Raw genomic sequence first — 21060 nt, 5'->3', positions numbered from 1 at the left:
GTATTCCAAAAACACAACTATCATGGTTGTGGTCCATATGAACCAATATGGACAGTATTCAATACAAGTGCTGACATTTTCTTTATAAATTATATCTAGTCAAGACCATCCAATCCAAAAAAGAAATACACAGTAAATTAGTTGATTAACTTGGTTTCCTAGCAGTGTAGATTAATTTCTTATGTTGCCATCCATATTCTTTGTAATATCTAAGAATTTTTAAAAAACTCGGAGTAATTTATCTTGGGACGAAAATGTAATTTTTAGGTAAATTAAGGTTATAAGGTAATTTTGGTACAGTTATGAGCAATCGAATCGACTGTAGGAAGTGCCTTGGAACCGAAATATCTAAGAAAAATGATATGGTATTAACAAACGTATCAATGCATGATTTATGGCATCAAAAGAAATTGAATCATAAACAATTTTTGGTACAACTGTGATTCGGTCTGAAAAAATCAAATTGTTGTAATAGACTTTCGAGAAATCAACGGAACTCCAAGGAGGTTCATATTTAGTATGTAGAACAACACTTCAGTGGTTTCTGGTTGAAATGAAGAGGTTTACGGTCAAAATGTAGATTGAAGCCTAAGTATAATTTTTTAATTTTGCCCGAGGGAAGTCAAAAGGACGTTATTCCTAAATTTTCGGAGATAGAATGAAAAGTTTAGAGCTTGAGGGTCGAAATGGAACTATTGAAAATTTCAAGGGGCTTCAAGGAAATGACTAAAATGAAAATGAAAATTTGTAAGGGGATCAAAGTGTAATTTTGCAAAACCTTACAATGAGGAGACTGTCATGGTCGACTAGCCACCTTGTTGGCCTTCGACCACTACTTTCGGCTATGAGAGGCTCGAGGAAAAGGGTTAAGGGACCTCAGGGATTGGGTTGGACCGATCCATGGCCGACAAAAAAAAGTGAAATGGTCAGAATCATGGCCGAAAATGGCCGAAAGTTTGGCCATTGTAATCGAGTTTGGGGGGCCATTTTCGGGGGTTTTTGGACTAACCTAGGGCAAGAAATGATGTTAGTGACCTTGGATTCTATAGAAATGATCGTTTAGAGACTTGATTTTGCGTATAAAAGGAGATCGAAGTAGCTGATTTTTTTTTAAAGTTGAAGCTCGAAATCAGGCACGTTAGAGGGAAAATCAAGCAACAAGGATAATGAGCTTTTAATCCTTGTGAGTGGTAGAGTAATTTTGGAAAATTTGATAAAATTCCGTGTTCATTTGAGTAGTTTTTAAAAGTTCGCTGAAAAATCGAGCAAGTCTTTGAATCCGCATGTTTGAGAAAAAATTGAGAGAGAAGGATAAGGGGATTTTGTTTCTCATATTTTTAGAATCATTTCTGAAAATTTTGGTGAGATTTCGTGTTCATTTGAGCGGGTTTTAAGGGTCGTCGAAAAATCGAGCCGTCGTCGGAGCCGGACTGTAATTGGTCGATTTAAAACACTTCCGGTTGGTTTTTCAAGCATCCAAGGGCACCATTATAATCGGCTTGAGGAGATCTTCCAGGAGGTGAAGTCAAATTGAGCATCGGAGCAAGTTGCAAGTCGTCGTCGAATGAAGAAAAATATAGGGGAAAAAAAAGAAGAAAAAAGGAAAAAATATGAGAAGATTCTGAAAAAATTTCAAAAAATCCAGAAAACTATTTTGGGTATTATTGTGGAGAAATGTTTGGGAAATGATTTGAGAAATATTTATTTTTACAATTTTGGAGAAAATGGGGATTATGAAAATTAGAGAAAAATAGGAGAAAAATCTAGAAAAAATCTCAGATTATCTGGAATAGTATTTTATGAATTTTGGTATGGAAACATTTGAAGAAATATTCGATTAGGTATTTAGTTTTGATTTTTCAAAGAGAAAAATAGAAAAATATAAAGAAATTATGGAAAAATGGGTCTTGATGTTCATTTAAATAAATATGATGAATGTGGTACTTTGAGACTTGAGGTGAAGTGATTTGTACAAAAATTGAGATTGTGCAGGAGAATCGAGGTCGGACACGCAAATCTAGGCAGTGCACATTTTTTGAGGTGTTTTGAACTTAGTGCACAAGGTAAATGGTTCAACCCAAAATCAGTTTTATGTAAATGATTCTATCATATTGGCATGATATGTTATGTTATGCATCATGTAGAGTGCGTTTACATATATTGATGATGAATTATGCATATGTTCACAATGATATTATTGATCATGCAACGCAGAAGGGTTTGGGATTAGGGACTAGCATTGCTACTCTGCCAAGGGTGCATCCATACACCTCGACCTGGTAAGGAGATTGTTAAAATGGAGAATAGCAGTTGGGTGCGGTCGATTCAAACGAAAGGAATAATGTTATGTTACATTGCATACGCGCATGAGATATGAATGATGTGCCCTTACTTAGATGATTCATCATCTAACTTGGGTTTTCCCCCTGAAACATTCAAACGTTTCAGATGGAGATTGTAGCAGAAACGATGATGAATGAGGCATGATATGACCCTTAGCAAAGTGCAAGATGTAATGATTGAATATTATGTAGTCCATGTGTTTAAGTTTTGCTATTTCGAATTCTGAACGTTTTGAGGAATAATGATGTATAACTTTATTTATGGTTAATGATAAAGTTAAGGTTCGAGACATGTGATGATGTGGCCGATGGATTCTACTTCTAGATTCGATATTCTGCTTATTCATGAAGATTCAGTTATATTTTAGTCATGTCGAACTTATGTTCCATTGATGATTAAGTTTTGTAGAATCAAGTATGTTATGTATTATGAATGATCATGAAATATTGTTTAATGAGGTATTGAGGCATCATTTGATTATGTCTGAGGTACTTAGTTGTTATTTTCAAGAGATGATTCTCCATGTATTTCATTTGAAGATACCCTATATTACAATTTTCATGTTATGAATAAAGAGAATTCAGTTAAGTAACATGTCATGTTTCGATTATCGCTTTCACATTTGTAGATGATATGCTAGGGGTTTTGTTTGAAATGCGATACTCAAGCTGTATAGAAATGTATTGTGTTAAGAGAATATATGTATTTATGTTGGGCCCCCCGGCATAGTGACGTCTTCTGGTAGGACGGGGACATTACATTCCTCCTTTGAGAAGAATCTCTTGTCTAGACCCTTGGAGGATGAGCACTATTTGTTGGCACAGTTGAAGTAGTGGCTTGTGCAGAATTTATTAATCGAGGGAATGGTCCTCTGATAAATCTTCTTGTAGGTTGTTTAGGATAATTAAAAGAAAGAAAATTAGTAGTTAATTTGTAAAAGATAATGAAACAATACACAGTAAATTAGTTGATAAATAAAGAAAGAAAGAAATCAACAAAGTAACTAAGAAACCTTATATTCCAAATCATAGCACTACTATTTGCGATGAATAAACCAGACCCAACTTAACGAGCAATCTTTCGAGATCTTCTAGATTGTCCCCCAATCTCCCTGAGTAACTCACTATTTTGGTTTGTTACATTGGCATTGTTATCTTTGTTGGTCCATCCCGTAGGTCTTTCAAGCCTTTTAATATTCTAATAGCAAATATCAACACCAAACATTAACAGCAAAACAACAATGAATCAGACATTAACAACAGTACAACACCCCTAAACTATCATTGTATAGGTTAGTGTAACACACATGGATCGATCAAGTTATGACTAAAAGAAAAGCAAGCATAGTTATGCATAATTATAAATTACCTCAAAACTACCAGATGGCTTATTTGGGCACTTCCATGCATTATGTCCTTCTACCTTACAGATACCACAGGACATGGCTATTCATTTTCTTGATATTTTACTAGTTTTTTGTGGTTCATCTTTGTCACGTTTTCTTTTCTTTTTCGACCTGCTTGACCTTCTTCTCACATCTGGAGGTGCCACTGGTGGATTCCCAATCTCAACCTAAAATTTCTTTCCTCGCAAAGGTTGCAAGACGAAGCTGTAAGTCTTATTATATGTTTTCTTGTTGTACCATGAGAAAAAATAAGTTTCTGGATGTGTCTTGTTGGAATAAATAGCAATGAGTGCATGTGCACATGGGATGCTAGTGAGATCACATTTTCTACTTGTGTAACTCATGGACTTCATGTGAACTTTGTGTGTATCATCGAGGTTACACGAACTTTTGATTTCATACCCAAACTTTCCATTCCAATCTACCACCCAATCACAAAAATTCTCTTTCTCCTTATCTAACTTCTTTACTGTTGTTAAAGAAATGTTTGTGGGCTATTTAGTCGACAACTCACCCTTTAACGGAGAAGTAGAAGAACTCAAAATTCTCTCTGACACATTCAATGTTGTGAGCTTCAACTGTTAAAGAAAGTGACTTCGACAACCTTCGATGAGTTGGCAATTAGGTTTTCTGAGTTGGAATTTAGGTTTTTGCTTAATACATCCAAAAGTTACTAAATTAGGTTTCAAAATTTGAATTAGGTTTAGTTTTAGGAATTTGATTTTTTTTTTTTAAATTGATGCATTTTATTCCTTATACATGGACGTTTAAAATGTTGCATACTTGTCATCTCACGCGCCTTAAAGGGCACGTGATATCACGCACAAATGGATGTAGACGATAAGGACTAAACATGTAACTTTTTAATTGTTTAGAGACTAAATCTTAAGGTTTTTTATGTGAGAGACTGAATGTCATATTTTTTAATAGTTTAAGGACTTTAAGATGTATTAAGTTAAAAATATTTTATTGACATAGTTTTATAACACTACGACATAATATTCGCTACACATATTATTTTGCATTTACACGATATCTTCTCATGCATGAAAATACCAAAATAGTATCATTTTAACATTTTTGAAACGTTTTATATTTTGAAATGTCAAGAAACATCAAAACAAAATGTTCTTGGAAACATCTTTGGAGTTCTTTTGCAATATTAAAAAAATATATATTGAAAAGGTGTTTCTGATTTGCAAATGCTTTTCTATCTCAATGACCACCTCAGAGATAGAAGTAATTCTCTATCTATTATCTTTGTTAATCACACTAAAGACGGAAGTAATTTATGTTTATACTTATTTAAATAATTATTTTTTATATTAAAAATATATTTATTAAAAAAACTCATATTTTTTTATTCATACGTTTCTCTTGTATTTTTATTTTTTACTCTTTTGTGAAATATCATTTTTTTTCATTTTTGTTTCATATTTTATTCATTTCTGTTTTTGTTTGTGTAATCTAGACTATACCTATAGTTACTCTAGGATTTTGTGTCTTACCAAAATTGTCATATTGGAGATTTTTAGATTCGAACTTTGTTTTAATTTTTTTTTTTTTTTTTGGTAATACAATTATACTAATAAAATGTGAAACAAAATTTTTTTAAAAAATTATACACAACAAAGCTGGAATGCAAGAAGTAAAGAATTACAAGAGTACCCAAAACTCGATACTCTAAATTGGGATATGAACTTGGGCTCGGCCAGTCCTGTGGGCCTGCCCTTCTTGTGGGTTCACATGATAGGCCATGTAGATTGGCTCGTTCGATATTTTTATATTTTTGTGAGAATGTATAAAAAATATATAAAAAATATATTATGTTGGACTATACCACGAGCATCACAAATATAAAAATCAAAATTGGATATAAACGACTAATTTATGTACAAGGATAAACAAAATCAGAGGAAATCTGCGGAAGGCTTCACTTACATATTTGAGATCACAATTTTCATTTACCTCTTAAGGTATTATAAAATTTTTGACACGATTGTCAATTTTTGTGATGAATATACTTGATTACTTACTTAGATAATATTTAAAAATATATAAAAAAAATTAATAAAAACTTTTATAAATTTCTTATTGTGTTGGGCTAAAATTAAAAAGTGGTTTTGCTAAGAAGGAAATTTACTTTTTTCTGTTGTAAGGATAAGCATGGAGTTCTTGCAATAAAGCAAAAGTAAAACATAAAATTATATATATATTGGTTATCTTACATAATAATCAGCACAATGGTTGGTGTGTGAGTAAGCCTAGACTAGGTTTTAGTATAATTAATTATTATTATATAAAATGCAAACATAGTAACATATAAAAAATAAAAATTTTTACATATATAATAATAATGAAATAAAAGTTGTTGTTGTTATTATTATTATTATTATTATATATAAATCAGAGATACCTACCTACCTCCTCTAATACATGAGAAGCATTGACACGGTGTTATATTTAATTTAATGTCCTAACAATGACATTAGATTAGATATAGAAGCAACTTGTGTTTATATTTATTTAAATGGATGGTATAATTTATATTTATATTTGATTGAATAATTATTTTTTTAATTTTTTTTATATTAAAAATTATATTTACAAAATAAAAATGCTGCTTCTCTATTAATTCTCACTGTTGTTTCTCTATTAAAAATTATATCAAAAAGGTGATTTTTTGATTGAATGATTGAATAACTATTAATAATTATTTTTTTGATTTTTTTATTTACATTTGTTTAAATGGATGGTAGTTTTTTTAATTATGTGTTTCCTTACGTTTTCATTTTTTATTTTTTTTTAAAATATTATTTTTCTATTTTCATTTCATATCATATCCGTTATTTTTGTGCAACCTAATTTACCTCATTTGCCCTAAACTCATATCTATATAGATTTTTAATTTTTAATTTGAATTTATCTAGGAAAAGTAATTTTCACATATAGTCAAAAAAAATATATTTGTCTAGTCATTAATATTATGAATTTTAAAATTTCGATCAATTCTTTTGCACATGGTTAAACTCATATTTTTGTCTATGTACTTTCATGTTTTTTTTTTTTTATGTAATAATCTAAACTTTTTGTTATTTTAATTATACCTCTAAATCTACATCTTTTAAATTAATTTAATCTCTGTACTTTAACTTTTTTTTATGTGGTAATTTGAATTTTTTGTTATTTCAATTATAAGTTTATACCTGTATTTTTTAATTAATTTAACCTTTTTTTAACACATAAAAATACAATGGTCAATATAACTACCCGTTAGTGGGTCCATAGTTTTATTTAAATTATAATTTATTATGTGTGATAAATTAGTATGGATGATTAAGTGTTAAAAATATTATGATTAATGAGGCTATAAATGAATTGAGTTACATGTTAAGAAATTAAGGCATGGGCTTTAGTAATAAATTAAAGAGTCTAAGTAGTGGGCTAAATTAGGTTTGGGTCAAGGGTTGCAAGTTAAAAGAATTGGATTGGGGTCAAGTTGAGGAGTTAACTCATTGGACCTAAAAATAAATTGGCTATTGATTTGGGGCTGAGCCCATATGTGTAAAATGAGGTGTTTTAATTAAATGAAAATGAAATGGTGGAATGACTACAAAGAGTTTGCCTTATATGTTGAGTGTGATAAAGTTAAGGGTAAAATGAGAATTTCATAAATGGGTATTTATATAAATAATTTTGTGTGGATTATTAGGTGAAAAGAAAATGAAAAACGAAGAGAAAGATAGGCAAATATCTAAAATGGGTTTAATGAGGGTTTTGTATGTATTTAAAAGAGAATGGCAACATAGTAATTAACTAGGGGGTGGTTGGAGAGATGGCAACCCATTCCTTTCCCATGCCTTCTCTTTTTTTTTGTATCTTCTTGGTCTCTCTTCCCTCCTCTCCTAATCGGCCATCTCTTCCTTTTCTTGCTCTTCTTCATTTCTTTCTTCCATTTCTTTTTGGCTTAAAGTGTGGATTTTCAGTTTAGTAGCAGCAAATCCTTCTGTGGTTCCAGCAAAAGACAAGTTCCTATTCTCCTTTTTGATATAACAAGGTACTTTTTGTTAATTCTTATGAAAGCTATTATGTCACAATTTCCTCTACAGTTGCATAAGTCAATTTTCCTCTTGACGTGGTATCTTTAAATCGATCGTTTGTGGGCTTTTGATTCTTGAGTTCCTACCTTATTGCCATAGAGAATATTAGTCGTTTGTTTGTATTTCTTCATAGATATTCTTGAAATCTTGAATAAACATTTTAAACGCTGAATGAAGTCTCTGGTTCACTCCATAATCTTAAGGAATGATGAGTTGTTAAAGTTTAGCAGTGTGCAAGAATTTGGACTTCTTGTACGCATTTTTTTGCTTCAATCTCGACATTTTCATGGTGATCTGTCGACTGATTTGTCTATATCTATCTACTGCTTGAGAAATTATATTATGTCGGTCGATAAATTCATTTCATCTGTCGATCAATCCCTATTTTGTATTCTGTCGGTCAATAGATTTCTCTCATCTATCGACTAATTTTGGTTGTGTATGATGTCGGCCGACAGATTCTCATCTGTCGATCGATGTCTGAATTTGATTATGTCAGTCGACAAGTTGAGGGTCATCTGTCGATCGATGGCTCGTATTGGATTCTGACTATCGATAGATCACTTCCATCTGTCGATCGATTAATACCACAGGTGGTTCATTCTTTCTTTTGGTGTTTCGATTTCCCTCCAATTCTCCACGTGAGTCTTTAATAAGGTTATTCGTCAACACATGATCTTGATTGCTTTACTTAAGGGTGGGGGAAATATATTATGTGGGAGTGTTGGAGTTTATGTTATAAATGACTACTAAATGTGACTGGTTAAGTTGTGCATAGTATAAAGAGTAATTTCAATAATGATAATGAATGTTTATTTCGATATTAACCAACATTTGTGGCACATGATGATTGGCATATGCATGACATTTTATATATGTGAGAAAGTAGCACACTTATTGGTTTGAGCAACGATTATAACCGTAGTTGAGAAAGAGAATATCCTAACAAGCCGGTAAACATTTGTCTATTGTGGGAGTTTCGGCTCACAAGACGCATCTAGTATAAGACTAGAGTGTGGGTGGATAATAGTCCACAATATAGTGTAAGATATTACTAAGCACTACATTGGCATGTAGTAAGGGTAAACGCGAGGCATGATGAAATAATATGTATGAAAGAATAATGTATGAATTATTATGATAAAGTTTTATCTCATGTTATAGTAATTATTCATGTCTCAATTCCTTTTCATTCATTGCTTGCTATATATTGTATACTTACTGAGTCTTATAACTCACTCTTTTCTTCTGTCATCATTCTAAATAAAGGTAAGACTAAAGAAATGGCTGATCCAAGCGGGGCCGGATTATAGGCGTGTACAAAATTCTCCCAACCAAAAAGTGTTGGAGTATTTTAAGGGCAAAGATAGAATAGCTTATGATGTAAATTTTCATTCTTGCCCTTTTATTTTGTTATATGTGGACATTTTAGTCCTATGTAGTTGTTAAATAATGTTGAACTTCAAATCAATGTATATGATCTTTTGTGGTTAAGTTATTTTGAATTTATAAGTGTATGTTTTAAATTGAGACTTATTTGTACTTATACTTTTAACAATTTCCTTTCGAATTTTTTATACTAGCAAGATTATCCAAGAGAGAATCGTTACAGTCAAAATACAAGAATATGAAAGTACAATAGCACAAATATGGATTTAGCCTTTGCACATTAAAGAACAATCGATAATAGAGGATGCATGCGTGCATGCATGGCACATAAAGCCAGAGGTGGTGCTCGCCCCTGTCCAGACTGCTCTCTTCTAAATATGGATTTTCGGTTTGGAAGCGAAATTCAAAATCAGACAATCCATTGCCAAATTACCATTCGTATGGACTTACCATTCTCGTTTCTGCAACAAATTTGCAACTTATCTTTTGCAGGCTCTGATTCTGTTCAGAAATATGCGCGTTCTAATAGATGATGGGAAAGCATAGAGAGAATGAGAGGCTTGCAAGGGCTCAAGGCAAAGGCACCCCATGCTCTGGCAATGGCTGCTCTTCTCTGCTCTGCTTCAATGGTTTTCTTCTGTCTCTCAGTCCGACGTCGAGTGAATGTCAGATCCCCACTTTGCGACGATCAACTTGTAAGCCGTCTTTCCTTACTCTGATGATCTAACCGTTCTTCATCATTCAATCCAAGGAGTTCTCATCTTTGCGTGATTTTTTGCTCAGTTAATTAAATCTATGTACATATATGTACGTATGTATGTATGTATCTTTGTATGTATATGCCCTAGATGGATGATCTCCTTGCTTCCAATAACTACACCAATGGCCCTACCTCCATTATGCTTTTTTGTGTTAGGGTTCAGAAGATAGAAAGCTGCTGAAAGTGTTAAAAGAAAGCTTCCATGGGGGATAGGACTGTTGTTCTGACAATCTTGAGTCCGGAATGGGCGAGACCGGGCTCTGTGTTTGATCTATTTCTAGAAAGCTTCAGATTCGGCCAGGGGACCAAACCCTTCCTCAACAACCTCGTAGTTTTCACAGTGGATGGCCAGTCCCTTCAATACTGCAAGTCCATCCATCCCTATTGCTTCAGCCTTGCTAACCATGGATTCAACTATGCAGCCTGGAAGCCATTCAGGGATCTGCAACACCTGACGCTTGGTTGGAAGAAGGTTGAACTGGGTGTGTTGTACTTAGTTGAAAAAAAAATATTTTTTAATTTACATGAAAAACAAAAATCACCCCATTAAATGAAATTTTTCATAAAAAAAAATCAAATGATACTTGAATGGTTGTATAATAGAATTCAATTCCAAAAAAAATGTAATGTGTCAAACAATAAATATGAAATTCAATTATTTGGATAAAACATTTTTTATATATTTTTCATATTATCAAACAGACCCTTAGTCATTCGCTTGGGCTACAACATCATTTCCAGAGTCCATCCATGATTTTCAACTCCTTACATATAGTAAACAACGCCAAAATGATGCAACAATGACATGTTTATGAATTGGGTTTGTGCAGGACGCAGATGTCATGTGGTTTAGAAACCCATTCCAACACTTTCATCGCAACTTTGAGATGATCGTTGCTCAAGATTCCTGTTCGGATACCCTGGAAAACAAGAGCAGCAAGACGGATGGAGGATTCTTCTTCCTGAAAGCTAATGAAATATCACTTTAGTTTATGAAATACTGGGGGATGGTCCGGGCCTTAAATCCCACAAGCAGCGATCAGTTTGCCTTCGAGAACATCAAGAATGACATCTCAGAAATACTGAGGCTGCGAATCCAATACTTGGAGAGAGATTATTGTGGCTGCTTATACCAACCGAGTAAGGACATGGACAAGATATGCACCATGCATGCTAAATGCTATAACAGTACTGATCTAAAGGTCCACACCTCAGAATTATGCTTGATATCTGGAAAAGCTTCATAGGATCACAGTAACATGTGATCAGAAGTTGACTTGAAAAGTTCTCATTCACAGACATATATCTGAAAATGTAAGTGTTCTTATGCTATAGGTCTCTGCATAGGTGGTATGGTAACCGATGAGGGGGGTGGGATCATGTATTTTCATGGCAACACAAGCTGGGAATAATAATTTCCTGCTCATAGAATCGGCTGCATGAGTTTGCAACCAGGTAAATAAAATTCAGAATTCTACAGATTAGGTGTTCTCTGTTTATTCCCTGTGCTAATATCATACATAAATTAACACTTCAAACAATGCATTATGTTAATTGGATTGTAAAGCCTCTTGATCTATCCTACTGTTCACAAAAACCTTGCTACAACATCAGTTCAATGTCATTACAAGCTATTTCAGATCACGCTTGAAATGTCTCATGCTTTAACTACTTCAATATCCACGATTGCATTATCAGGAAAGTTGCAATCAAATCTCTGAATACTTGAATTTAAATACCTTATTTAGATAGTCCCCATAGCACATACATCACTAGGCACTAGCTCTATGAGGAAATATTTAGATCAGAGAGCACTCCATTGGATGTCCAACAGTAATTGACCTCTACAATTGCCATGCCTAATTGTTTTTAGGTAGCAAGATATTCAATTATCTATGTTTGTAAAACAGAAGTCCAGGCTGCTGTGATCATGGGTTGTTATTGCTGTCTTACATGCATTTAAGCATGACTTTGAACCCGCTCTTCCCGCTGCTTCATTTGACCCTTTTTCAAGGCATTTCTGCCATATGTGAACCCTCACTCTTCTCCACTCATACCTCCTCTATTCCATCAACTTTTTGTAGGATTCATTAATGGGTCAAGAAGAAACATGATATTTCAGGTACTGATTTATCTTCTAGTGGCCCTTCTATTTTGAATATAGTATAACAACTCAGATTAGCTCACAAACTATCCTTCTAAATTAAACTAGTTTCTAATGGCCTGTTACTCTCTGAATGAAGGATGAAGAAGACTACTTCATCATTAAACTTGAGCAAAAACAAAAAGAAAACAAAATATTGAACAAAGCATATTATCCTGGAAACTTACATGGAAAGATCCGAAAGAATGCCTCTCACAAGCAATATAGCAGAATCCTAACAAAGAAACAAACAAGCATGACATGATATCAATAGGGCAGGTCTCCTTCAGGAAGTTCCCAGTTGTCCTCTGCATCCTCTTCTTCTCTCTTGCCCTTGGAGGCTTCCTGCTTATCCTGAAATGAATTTCTTGACTGGGGGCGTCTGTAAATCAAGTATACCATGATCAGCAAAATGGTCACTTCCCAACAACAACAACAACAACAACATATCAAGCCTTTGTCCCACTATATGGGGATTAGCTGCTTGATAAAGAGATGAGAAACATTCACAGGAATGGAGCTACAGAAGTTCCCAAAGGATATCACTGCTTAGAACCCAAAGGATAATCACATTCCACCAAATGTAAGATCTTATCCTAAATCTACAAAATGTGGCTCCAATTCATTACAAGTTACACAAAACTAAGAGAGGTGAATTAGAGATGGTTCCGCAAGAAAGAAACCAACAATTCAGATATCCCATGGAAATCAAATCGCCCCAGTTCCTTAATAAATCATCAAATTAAAGATTGCATAAATATTCATATTCCAACCCTTATCCAAAATGCTTGCAGTAATGTAGAAAATATACATTAATATGCAGATGAACACACAGAAAACCAATCAAATTAAGTGGCTGAACCGAAAAAATTGGTTTCTCGCCAAGAAGAAGCGGTTCGTAAGAGAGAATTAGAACAAAATAAGACAAACACGGAGCACAAGAGATTGAGAGGTTGGTTACCTTCGACGATTGCGCTTGGCAGCCTCACGGGACTTCCGCTTCTTCTCGTCCTGCTTGTTCTCAAAGAACCTCCGTCGCTTGCATTCTTGGATGACGCCGGCCCTCATGACCTCTCGCCGGAACCGGCCGAGAAGCTTCTCCTCCGGCTCGTTCTCGTCCACGATCACCTGCACGTTGTAAGCCGATCGGAAGAAGAACATATTAGCGTGGGAAAGAGACGGGCACACCACCGAGATCACGTCATCTGGAACCGAAGACAGCGGATTATGTCCGTCGTTGGCCGCAACCAGCGGGGCCAAACCATCTCGGTTTTTCGAATCGGACGGGAACGAGAGGTGGGGGAGTTGGGCTTTCGGAGGCGGCGGCGGAGGTGGTTTTGATGGCGCAAAGAAGGAGAGGAAATTGGAGAGGGCTGTGGAAGCCATGAACGGATTAGAGTTAACGGATTGGCTCTTCTGCTCTGGTTTTGTTCTGCTTCTCTCCTTCCTCGTCTTTTGAGGATAAGTAAAGTGTCACTCTCGGGCCCTCGAGGGTCGGATCCTGGCTGGTGGATCTCACTCCGGATCTCTTTTCAAAACAAAAAATAGCATACAATTATCCAACTCTTCTTATGCTGGGCCCGTGGGCAGTGGCCGATTGTGAGTAATGGGCTTGGGCTTAATACTACTTCTCAAGGCCCAGCTCAAGAAAGCCCTAAAAGAATTCAACTTTCCATTAAGAAGAGCCCAAGAATAAATAAAACAATTCAGATAATGCCAGATTATAATAATTTGACAGCTAATAGCCTAATAGTATTAGATTGCTTTTATGCAGATGAATTTGGCAATTGCAGCAATAAATTGAGAGTAATTATGAGCAAAAAGAACAAATAATTTGAGTAAATTTGGCTCCAATCCAATGGTTGAAATCATCCACACACGCTAATCTTCCCCTAATTAAGTAATTAGTATCCTTATTATATACATATAATCTTATCTTATATTTGACAAATTAAATAACATAAATAGCCATTAAAATTTGTGCTAAGTTAGAAAAAAATCATCAAATTTTAATCTAGTATACAATTTCATAACTATCGTCAGTTGCCGTTAAAAAGACTAATGAAATAATGATATTTCTATACTTTAATATAATGTTAAGGGAGTTTTTTTTTATTTTAGTACAAAATTTATTGATCTTTTTATATTTTTGTACAAAATTTAATGATCATTTATGTTGTTCAGCATTCATGTTGTTAGTTACGTTAATATCTTGTTAATTTTTTTTATTGACATTTGACGATAATTATGAAATTATATACTAAATTGAATTTCACTAAACTTTATATATCTTAATGTAACATTTACTGATTATTTATGTTATTTAATTATTTAAATAAGAGCCCAAGGCATGAAGAAGTTGCAAGCCCCTATGAATATGTATTATATATGTGTGTATGTGTGTAAATTATTTTTATCAAAAGCATGGTCGTTTTCATTTTTATCAAGACATTGAGACTTCCCATGGCCAAATGGGCACCCAAAGAAAATGACAAGTTTAGGTAAATGAGACCCTTTTCATTAGTTTAATCAACCACTAAGTATGTAGTGCTTCAATTCTAAAGCATTGTAATTAAAAGGAGAATTAGTGGTCTGGTTAGTTGTTTATTAATATTAGGGTGTATATATAAAATAAGCATGTATTTCCGTATCTGTGGGCTTTAGGCCGAGCTGATTAGCATTTGTCCTACAACCAAGGCACTGCCCCATTTCTTTAATTCTTTAACAATGTTTACGTCAGCAGACCACTAAAATCAATCCAGCAGTTGGGAAGCACTAAGATTGGCAGTTTTTCCCTAATATATTACTTTTTTTACAGCTTTTTTATGATATAAATAAGGTAACTAAGCGTATTAGAAATATTTTAGATATCATGTGATGCGTAAATCAGTTATGATATTGGTAAATCTGTGCACATGAGAGTTAGAGAGCGGAAAATATTTGTCCGGTAGAACATAAAAATGGTAGAGTTCCCTAATCATCCTCGAGTTTTGACCAAATCTATATTTTTGTAGTTATATTTTTTCACGTGATCAGTTAAATTTTTTGTTATTTCAATTATACCAATGAACTTAATTTTCAAGTTAATTTTACTCTTTTGTACTTTGACTCTTTTTTTATGTGACAATTCAAATTTTTTGTTATTTTGATTATACTGCTAAATTTATATTTTCTAACCATTTATCTCTTAATTCACATAAACGTCCCTTTATTTCTTAACACAAGTCAAATTTAAACCGGTAATGCAACAAACCCACAAATACTCTTTTGATCATTTGGGTCTGTGATATTTGAGACATTGTATTATTTCAATTTTTTTTCATAGCGAAAGTATCAACCTCTCTTTGTAGTTGAGACAGTAAAATTATGATTCTCGATGAATAAGCTAGAAAAAGTGGAGAGCTAAAGAGAATAGGCCAAATCCACCGAACTAATCAATGGGTAGACACCACATAAGCTTTGAATAGAGAGTTGTATTCATGGGGAAAGGAAAGGGATTACGCAAATAAATAAATAAGGCTCGTCTAAATGGAATTCCACTTTCTTAGGGTACCGTGTGGCAATTGCTCTCCGATTGGTTCTTATTAAATTAATCATAAACATTTGTTAATTAATTATCTCTATGATTGCCTTTAAGATGTTTAAAAATTATCATATCGTCTATATCTTAAAAGGCAATTAATTTTTATTAAGTGTAATTCCCCTAAAACCTTAATACTAATATGTCATTTAAATAAATGTGTAAGTGAATAATCAAACCATAAAATGAAGGATTAATCATGAAAATAATATAATGTTTTCACAAATTTATAATTTTATCTAACCTTTTTAGTTTTGTAATTAGGTATAAATTGATTTAATTATGTGTAATTGTATCCAATATATAAAATTAATTTAAAGAGAGTGTGTTTATGCATGCTTAACATGTCAAATATTATATAATAATAATAATATTTGTGGGGTTTACATGTATACATAAGTAAAAGAAGAAAAAAAAGAAAAATATAACTTATAAAAAGAAGAAAACAAATAAATTATGTACAACTAGTTATATTTTTTTTCTTCTTTTTTTACTTATGTATACATGTAGGTTCTACAAATATTATTATTATCATATAACACTTGGTATAATCAGTCAACATAAACACATTCCCTAAACCCTAAACACATTCTCTTTGAATCGATTTTACATGTTAGATAAAATTGCATCTAATTGAGACAATTTGAATCTAATTGCCAAAATTAAAAAAAAATGAATAAAATTATTATTTTTGCATAATTATAACAATTAAATTTATTTATCTTAAGATCAGCTAAAACAAAGTCTCTTTCACCACAACAAAAGGTCCAAGATGTCACGAGCAATGTCAAGTGGACCTAGAACAGGTCAGGACCGAACCTTGATAAAGCAAAAACCCTAATGGGTCCTCGGGGGCTTTCGGATAGGCTTTTGGAGAGTCAAGAGAAAAGGACCTCGATGGTTTTTCGGGAAAAGGGGCTTCTGGTCTTTCAGGTGAGCTAGGCTAAAACTTAGCATGCAATCACAAATGAAAGTCAGAGAAAGGCATGCGAGAAACTTTCTTATGTAAGCCTTCTAATGCCTAAGTCAGATAATAGTCCAAAGTATGAAGTATGATACAAATGTATGTCTATTACGTGTCTCGATGAGGTATTCGTGTTTCTGGATGGGTTTTAGAGAAAGATTAAGTGTCTAGATAGAGGTATGAAATAAGTCTACAGTATCAGCCAAGCCAAAAGATCCGAAGAATTCGTTTGCCTTTGAAGAGGCAAGTGTTTACAAATGAAATGGTGGGACCCACGATTGAGTTGGAAGACTCTTTTAGGGAGTACCTTAGGGAGACCAAAGGGCTTGGAAAAGTCTTCAGGGTGGGATGCCCCGATGGCTATCTCTGGGTAACCCCAAATAGGGTTTCAGGCCACTAGATGGCTTAGGTTTAGGAGACCCCGAATGATGTCCTTGGACTTGGGCAAAAATTATACGTGTCGATCCCGGGGAAACCCATCGGGGGTCTAGGAGGCTTCTGTCTCGAAGATTGTCCAGGGGATAATAAACTTGGAAATTGCTTTGAGACTCAAGAGAATTTGAGGACACCCCACAACAATAGCTCCCCACTCTTGCCTTGGGGTAAAAGGCGAATAGAAGAGTAAAATAAAAGTGTGTGCTTGATGGCTTATCAGGGCAAAGTCTCTAGGGGACTCATGATGCTTGACCTACCAAAGGCTGCGACTATAAATAGATAGTGGTCCCAAATGGGCCATACTTTTACCGTAAAGACCCTAAATCATCTGGAGCTCCTGAAGACCTTTACTCGGCCCTGAGAGCTTTCTGCTTCTCCAGAAGGCTCACTTTTGCTAAAAAAATTCAACTCTGAGATAAAATGGATTTCAAACAACCTCCTACTGATATTATCATCTCCCTGCGGATGAGACCCTTAGTTGTAAGGGGCAAACATGTTAAAGACTTAGTGGAACCATTCTGTATCCCCGAGTCATGGAAACCAAAAAGTCCTAGGATAGGAGAATTTACTAGTAATGTTAGGGGAGGAGTTGTAACAATACATTTAGATAGTTTGTGAGCAGGACTTAGGATTCCCTTACACGCATTTGGGATGCAATTTTTAAGAGAGAAAATATTAGTGTCGACCCTGTTGCATTCAAATGGTTGGGTCGTGTTGGCAAAATTTTTTATTTTATGCAAGAAGCGAGAGGTGAAACCCACAACATCCTTATTATGTTCTTTTTATCACGCTCGCACTATTCGAGGGGAGAAGGAATTTGTGTCCCTCCAATGGATGCATTTTAGGATTAAATTGTTTAGAGGTGGACCTCAAAAGATAGATAATTTTGAGACTAAGTGGATAGTGGTCACATCACTCGTGGGACATTGGGGGTCGTCACGATATTGGTGCACTACGAGATTGAGGAGTGCAATGTGCGATTGGGTGGAAGTAGATTCATTGGTGAAGGATCACCAGGATGATATCAATAAACTGGTTGAAGAAGGCTCAATGGTTTTATCAGATTTAATAAATGATACAAGCCTTATTGAGGCTGGATGGATGGTTGTTGAAGGATGCGATGGCGTTGGTCCTTTAGAACCTCTTCAAACTCAAACGGTAGCGTCCTCCTTATCCTCTTCATTAAATGATAATGAGAGAGTGAGAAATGAAGAATGTAAGGGAGATGATGAAAAGGTGGATATTACAGGAGACTCAAATGCGGTTGAAGAGGAGGAAGAACAGCTTGAAGGGGAGTCGAACCCTAAGAGTGCTCACCCTGACCCTTATCTTTTTACTTGGCCCTATAAAACTTTTTAAATATTGATATTTAATTTCTATACTGACGATTTGATTGAATGTGCAGAAATGAGACGACTTCAAAAAGTGGCACGGGCCAGGCAACAGGAATCAAAATGACGCGCACAAGAGGCCCTTCAAAGGACACAGTTGTTGGTGACCCTGACCCTATTTTTTAGAGGGGCCGAGGAAGATGAATCTATTCAAGCTCAGAGGAACAATAAGGCCAAAACATATGGAAAGGGTCCTAGCTCGGCAGGAATTTATATGGACCTGCTTTCAAATAACTTTTTCAATTTCTCTATGGCTGACCTTCTGCCATCCCCCCCACATGCTAACAGGGCTACTAAGGAGGGAAAGATTCTAGAGCCATCACCATTGAGCCTAGGGACTCAAGCGGCTGTAGTTGCTGCTCAAAATGAATGAGATGCTAGGGAAAATGACGAGGTTCAACTAAAGTTGGAGAGGCATTATGGCCAAAATCAGACCATTAGCAATTTACCCTTTTCCACAATTGACGGAGTGATTGGGAAAGAGGGTGCTGGCTTTGAAGACTAGGGCAAGTCTACCAAGGAATGGCATAAGCAGGGCGCTAGCAAGTAGAGGGGCACGAGTTTTTGACTAGTTTAGGGCTCCTAGATACTGATACTATTTTGGAGTCGGGGGTCGCGGTGAGACTGATGTATACCTTAATAATGCCGCAAGATAAGGCAAGGTATTCAAGGGACATGTTGAGCCAGCTTGACATGGCAGATCCCTGCTTTGATGAATAGCACGGACGTCTAACAAAGATACAAGGTGGGGAGGTGTGTTCTTATCCCGAGGGTTAACGTAATAGTGGGAAAATAACCTTAGAAGGCTCATAATAGCGGAAGAAAAACCTTGCAACAAACTCCCCAATGCCTTCCTGGAGGATTCAAAGCGTGGTTCATGGGGAGGCATTGTAGGATGAAGTAGGAGCACATCATCTTCACACAACTGACCTTCATGGTGGCAGTTAAGGGATGGATTTTTGCTCGATTCACATAGACGGTGCCAAATTGTTGTTACCTAACTGTAATAATTAAATTTATTTATTTTGGAATCAGTCAAAACGGAGTCCTTAACCACGGTAGAGGGTCCAAGATGTCATGAACGAGGTCAAGTGGATTTGGAACAGGTTAGGGCTAGAACCCGATGAAGCAGGAACCCGGATAGGTCATCGGGGGCTTTTGGATGTGTTGCCCGAATAGGCATTCGGGGAATCAAGAGGAAGGGTGTAACACCCCAGATTTTCTAGACGTGTTATAACTTAGGATTTCAGGAATATAATTTTTTTTCATACCACAATCATTGACATACATCACACAAATTCCCAACAATCCTAATTTCACATTTTCAGCCTAACAAACCTGATAATCATATAGCTAAGACAAGTGATATCATTACAAATGCGGAAGCTAGATCGAACCTAATATGGTTCATAACCATAATGTTTTATTTATAATATAAGAAGTCGTTCAAGACGTTTACAAACGTATTACATGGATATCATTTCTCGAAAGCGATAACCAAACGCCTCAACATAACCAAATCATACTAAGGTATGCTAAAACATATTACAAATAACAAAACGAGCTTGTCTTTCAGCCATCTCTTTTCCCTTAGAGCCGCTTGTCGAACCTAGAACGTTTGAATATTCTAGTGAGAGCTCCAAAAATAGTTTATATCAATGCATGAACAGGTATAAAACGTATGACAAAAATGAGGACTACTCCGAAGTGCCTTGTGAACATGTCAGCCTCCTCCAACGAGAGATTTCTCAATGGTGCACGCACAGCGCCTCTCAGGAGGTCCCTAACCATGTCACATCGGACCGACCTCATAGAACTCATGCAAACACCACCTCCACCGTCCCTTAGGCTCACGGTCTTCCCTATGAAAGATTTCTCAATGGCGCACGCATAGCGCCACTCGGGGAATATTCGACTTTTGCCCTCAAATAACAATAGGTACAACAATATGGCTACACGGATTTTATAAATGCAATAGTTGAAAACCAACAACATATATTTTTCAAGAAATTACATTTCATTTATGCAACATGATTTTATGTAAAAGAACAATATGATTTTGCGTACAAAAACGTTACACAAAACACGTTTCATGCAATAGTAGTCTCACATAAGACAACAAAAATAGGATTTGGAGTATAGGAGTCTCACATTGACTTAATTTCGGGATTCCTCAAAATTTGTACAAATCCTCAAGTCTTCTAACCACACCACCTCCTCACATGCCTTCACGCGTTGAGCAAGTGCTTCTTCTTCTCTAGGAACAAAAGCCTTCTATCCACTAAGCTCGAAACACTCTCGTCTAGCACGAATTTATCACAACTTAAAATAAGGAAACCCTTGACCATGAGCACCCTATTTATAGGGTTGGAAACTTGGCCACCAAGTAAGTCATAATCATTTCAAATCTTTTCTAAATCTTCTAAAATATTTCTTTCATTTCAAATCTTTTAAAATATTCTCTAATCATTTCAAATCTTTTAAGATATTTTCTAATCATTCCAAATCTTCCTAAATTTTCTACAATCATTCTTATCCAAATAAGATCTT

General features: G+C 35.0%; 2 protein-coding genes across 3 annotated transcripts; one reads left to right on the top strand and one right to left on the bottom strand.

The window, feature by feature from the left end:
• The first annotated feature begins 10199 nt into the window (after positions 1–10199).
• Positions 10200–10986, top strand: LOC127803626 (uncharacterized protein At4g15970-like). The gene is made up of 2 exons (XM_052340017.1): positions 10200–10469; positions 10828–10986. The coding sequence occupies exons 1-2, from the start codon at positions 10200–10202 to the stop codon at positions 10984–10986; spliced, it is 429 nt and encodes a 142-aa protein (XP_052195977.1).
• On the bottom strand, positions 10714–13576 carry LOC127803138 (30S ribosomal protein S21, chloroplastic). 2 transcript variants are annotated; one of them, XR_008023458.1, is made up of 3 exons: positions 13102–13576; positions 12329–12522; positions 10714–11120 (listed from the first exon to the last, which is right to left on the bottom strand). XR_008023458.1 is itself a non-coding variant. In XM_052339177.1 (2 exons), exons 1-2 carry the CDS (start codon positions 13524–13526, stop codon positions 12408–12410), a joined length of 540 nt encoding a protein of 179 aa, XP_052195137.1. In that variant the 5' UTR covers positions 13527–13576; the 3' UTR covers positions 12282–12407. The 2 variants fall into 2 exon arrangements, 1 of the variants encoding a protein (XP_052195137.1); XM_052339177.1 differs by lacking the exon at positions 10714–11120 and having other exon boundaries at positions 12282–12522.
• Between the last annotated feature and the right edge of the window lie 7484 nt (positions 13577–21060).

Source organism: Diospyros lotus, chromosome 6 (assembly GCF_014633365.1).
Source record: "Diospyros lotus cultivar Yz01 chromosome 6, ASM1463336v1, whole genome shotgun sequence".
Lineage (NCBI taxonomy): Eukaryota > Viridiplantae > Streptophyta > Magnoliopsida > Ericales > Ebenaceae > Diospyros > Diospyros lotus.
This window is presented reverse-complemented; position numbering and strand designations above follow the sequence as displayed.

Bases quoted from the DNA above. Each gene is read 5' to 3' on its own strand.
- LOC127803626 (XM_052340017.1), top strand. From the start codon at position 10,200: ATGGGGGATAGGACTGTTGTTCTGACAATCTTGAGTCCGGAATGGGCG. The intron at 10,470-10,827 runs GTTGAACTGGGT...GGGTTTGTGCAG, and splicing joins TGACGCTTGGTTGGAAGAAG to GACGCAGATGTCATGTGGTT.
- LOC127803138 (XM_052339177.1), bottom strand. From the start codon at position 13,526: ATGGCTTCCACAGCCCTCTCCAATTTCCTCTCCTTCTTTGCGCCATCA. The intron at 12,523-13,101 runs GTAACCAACCTC...CTTGATTTACAG, and splicing joins GCCAAGCGCAATCGTCGAAG to ACGCCCCCAGTCAAGAAATT.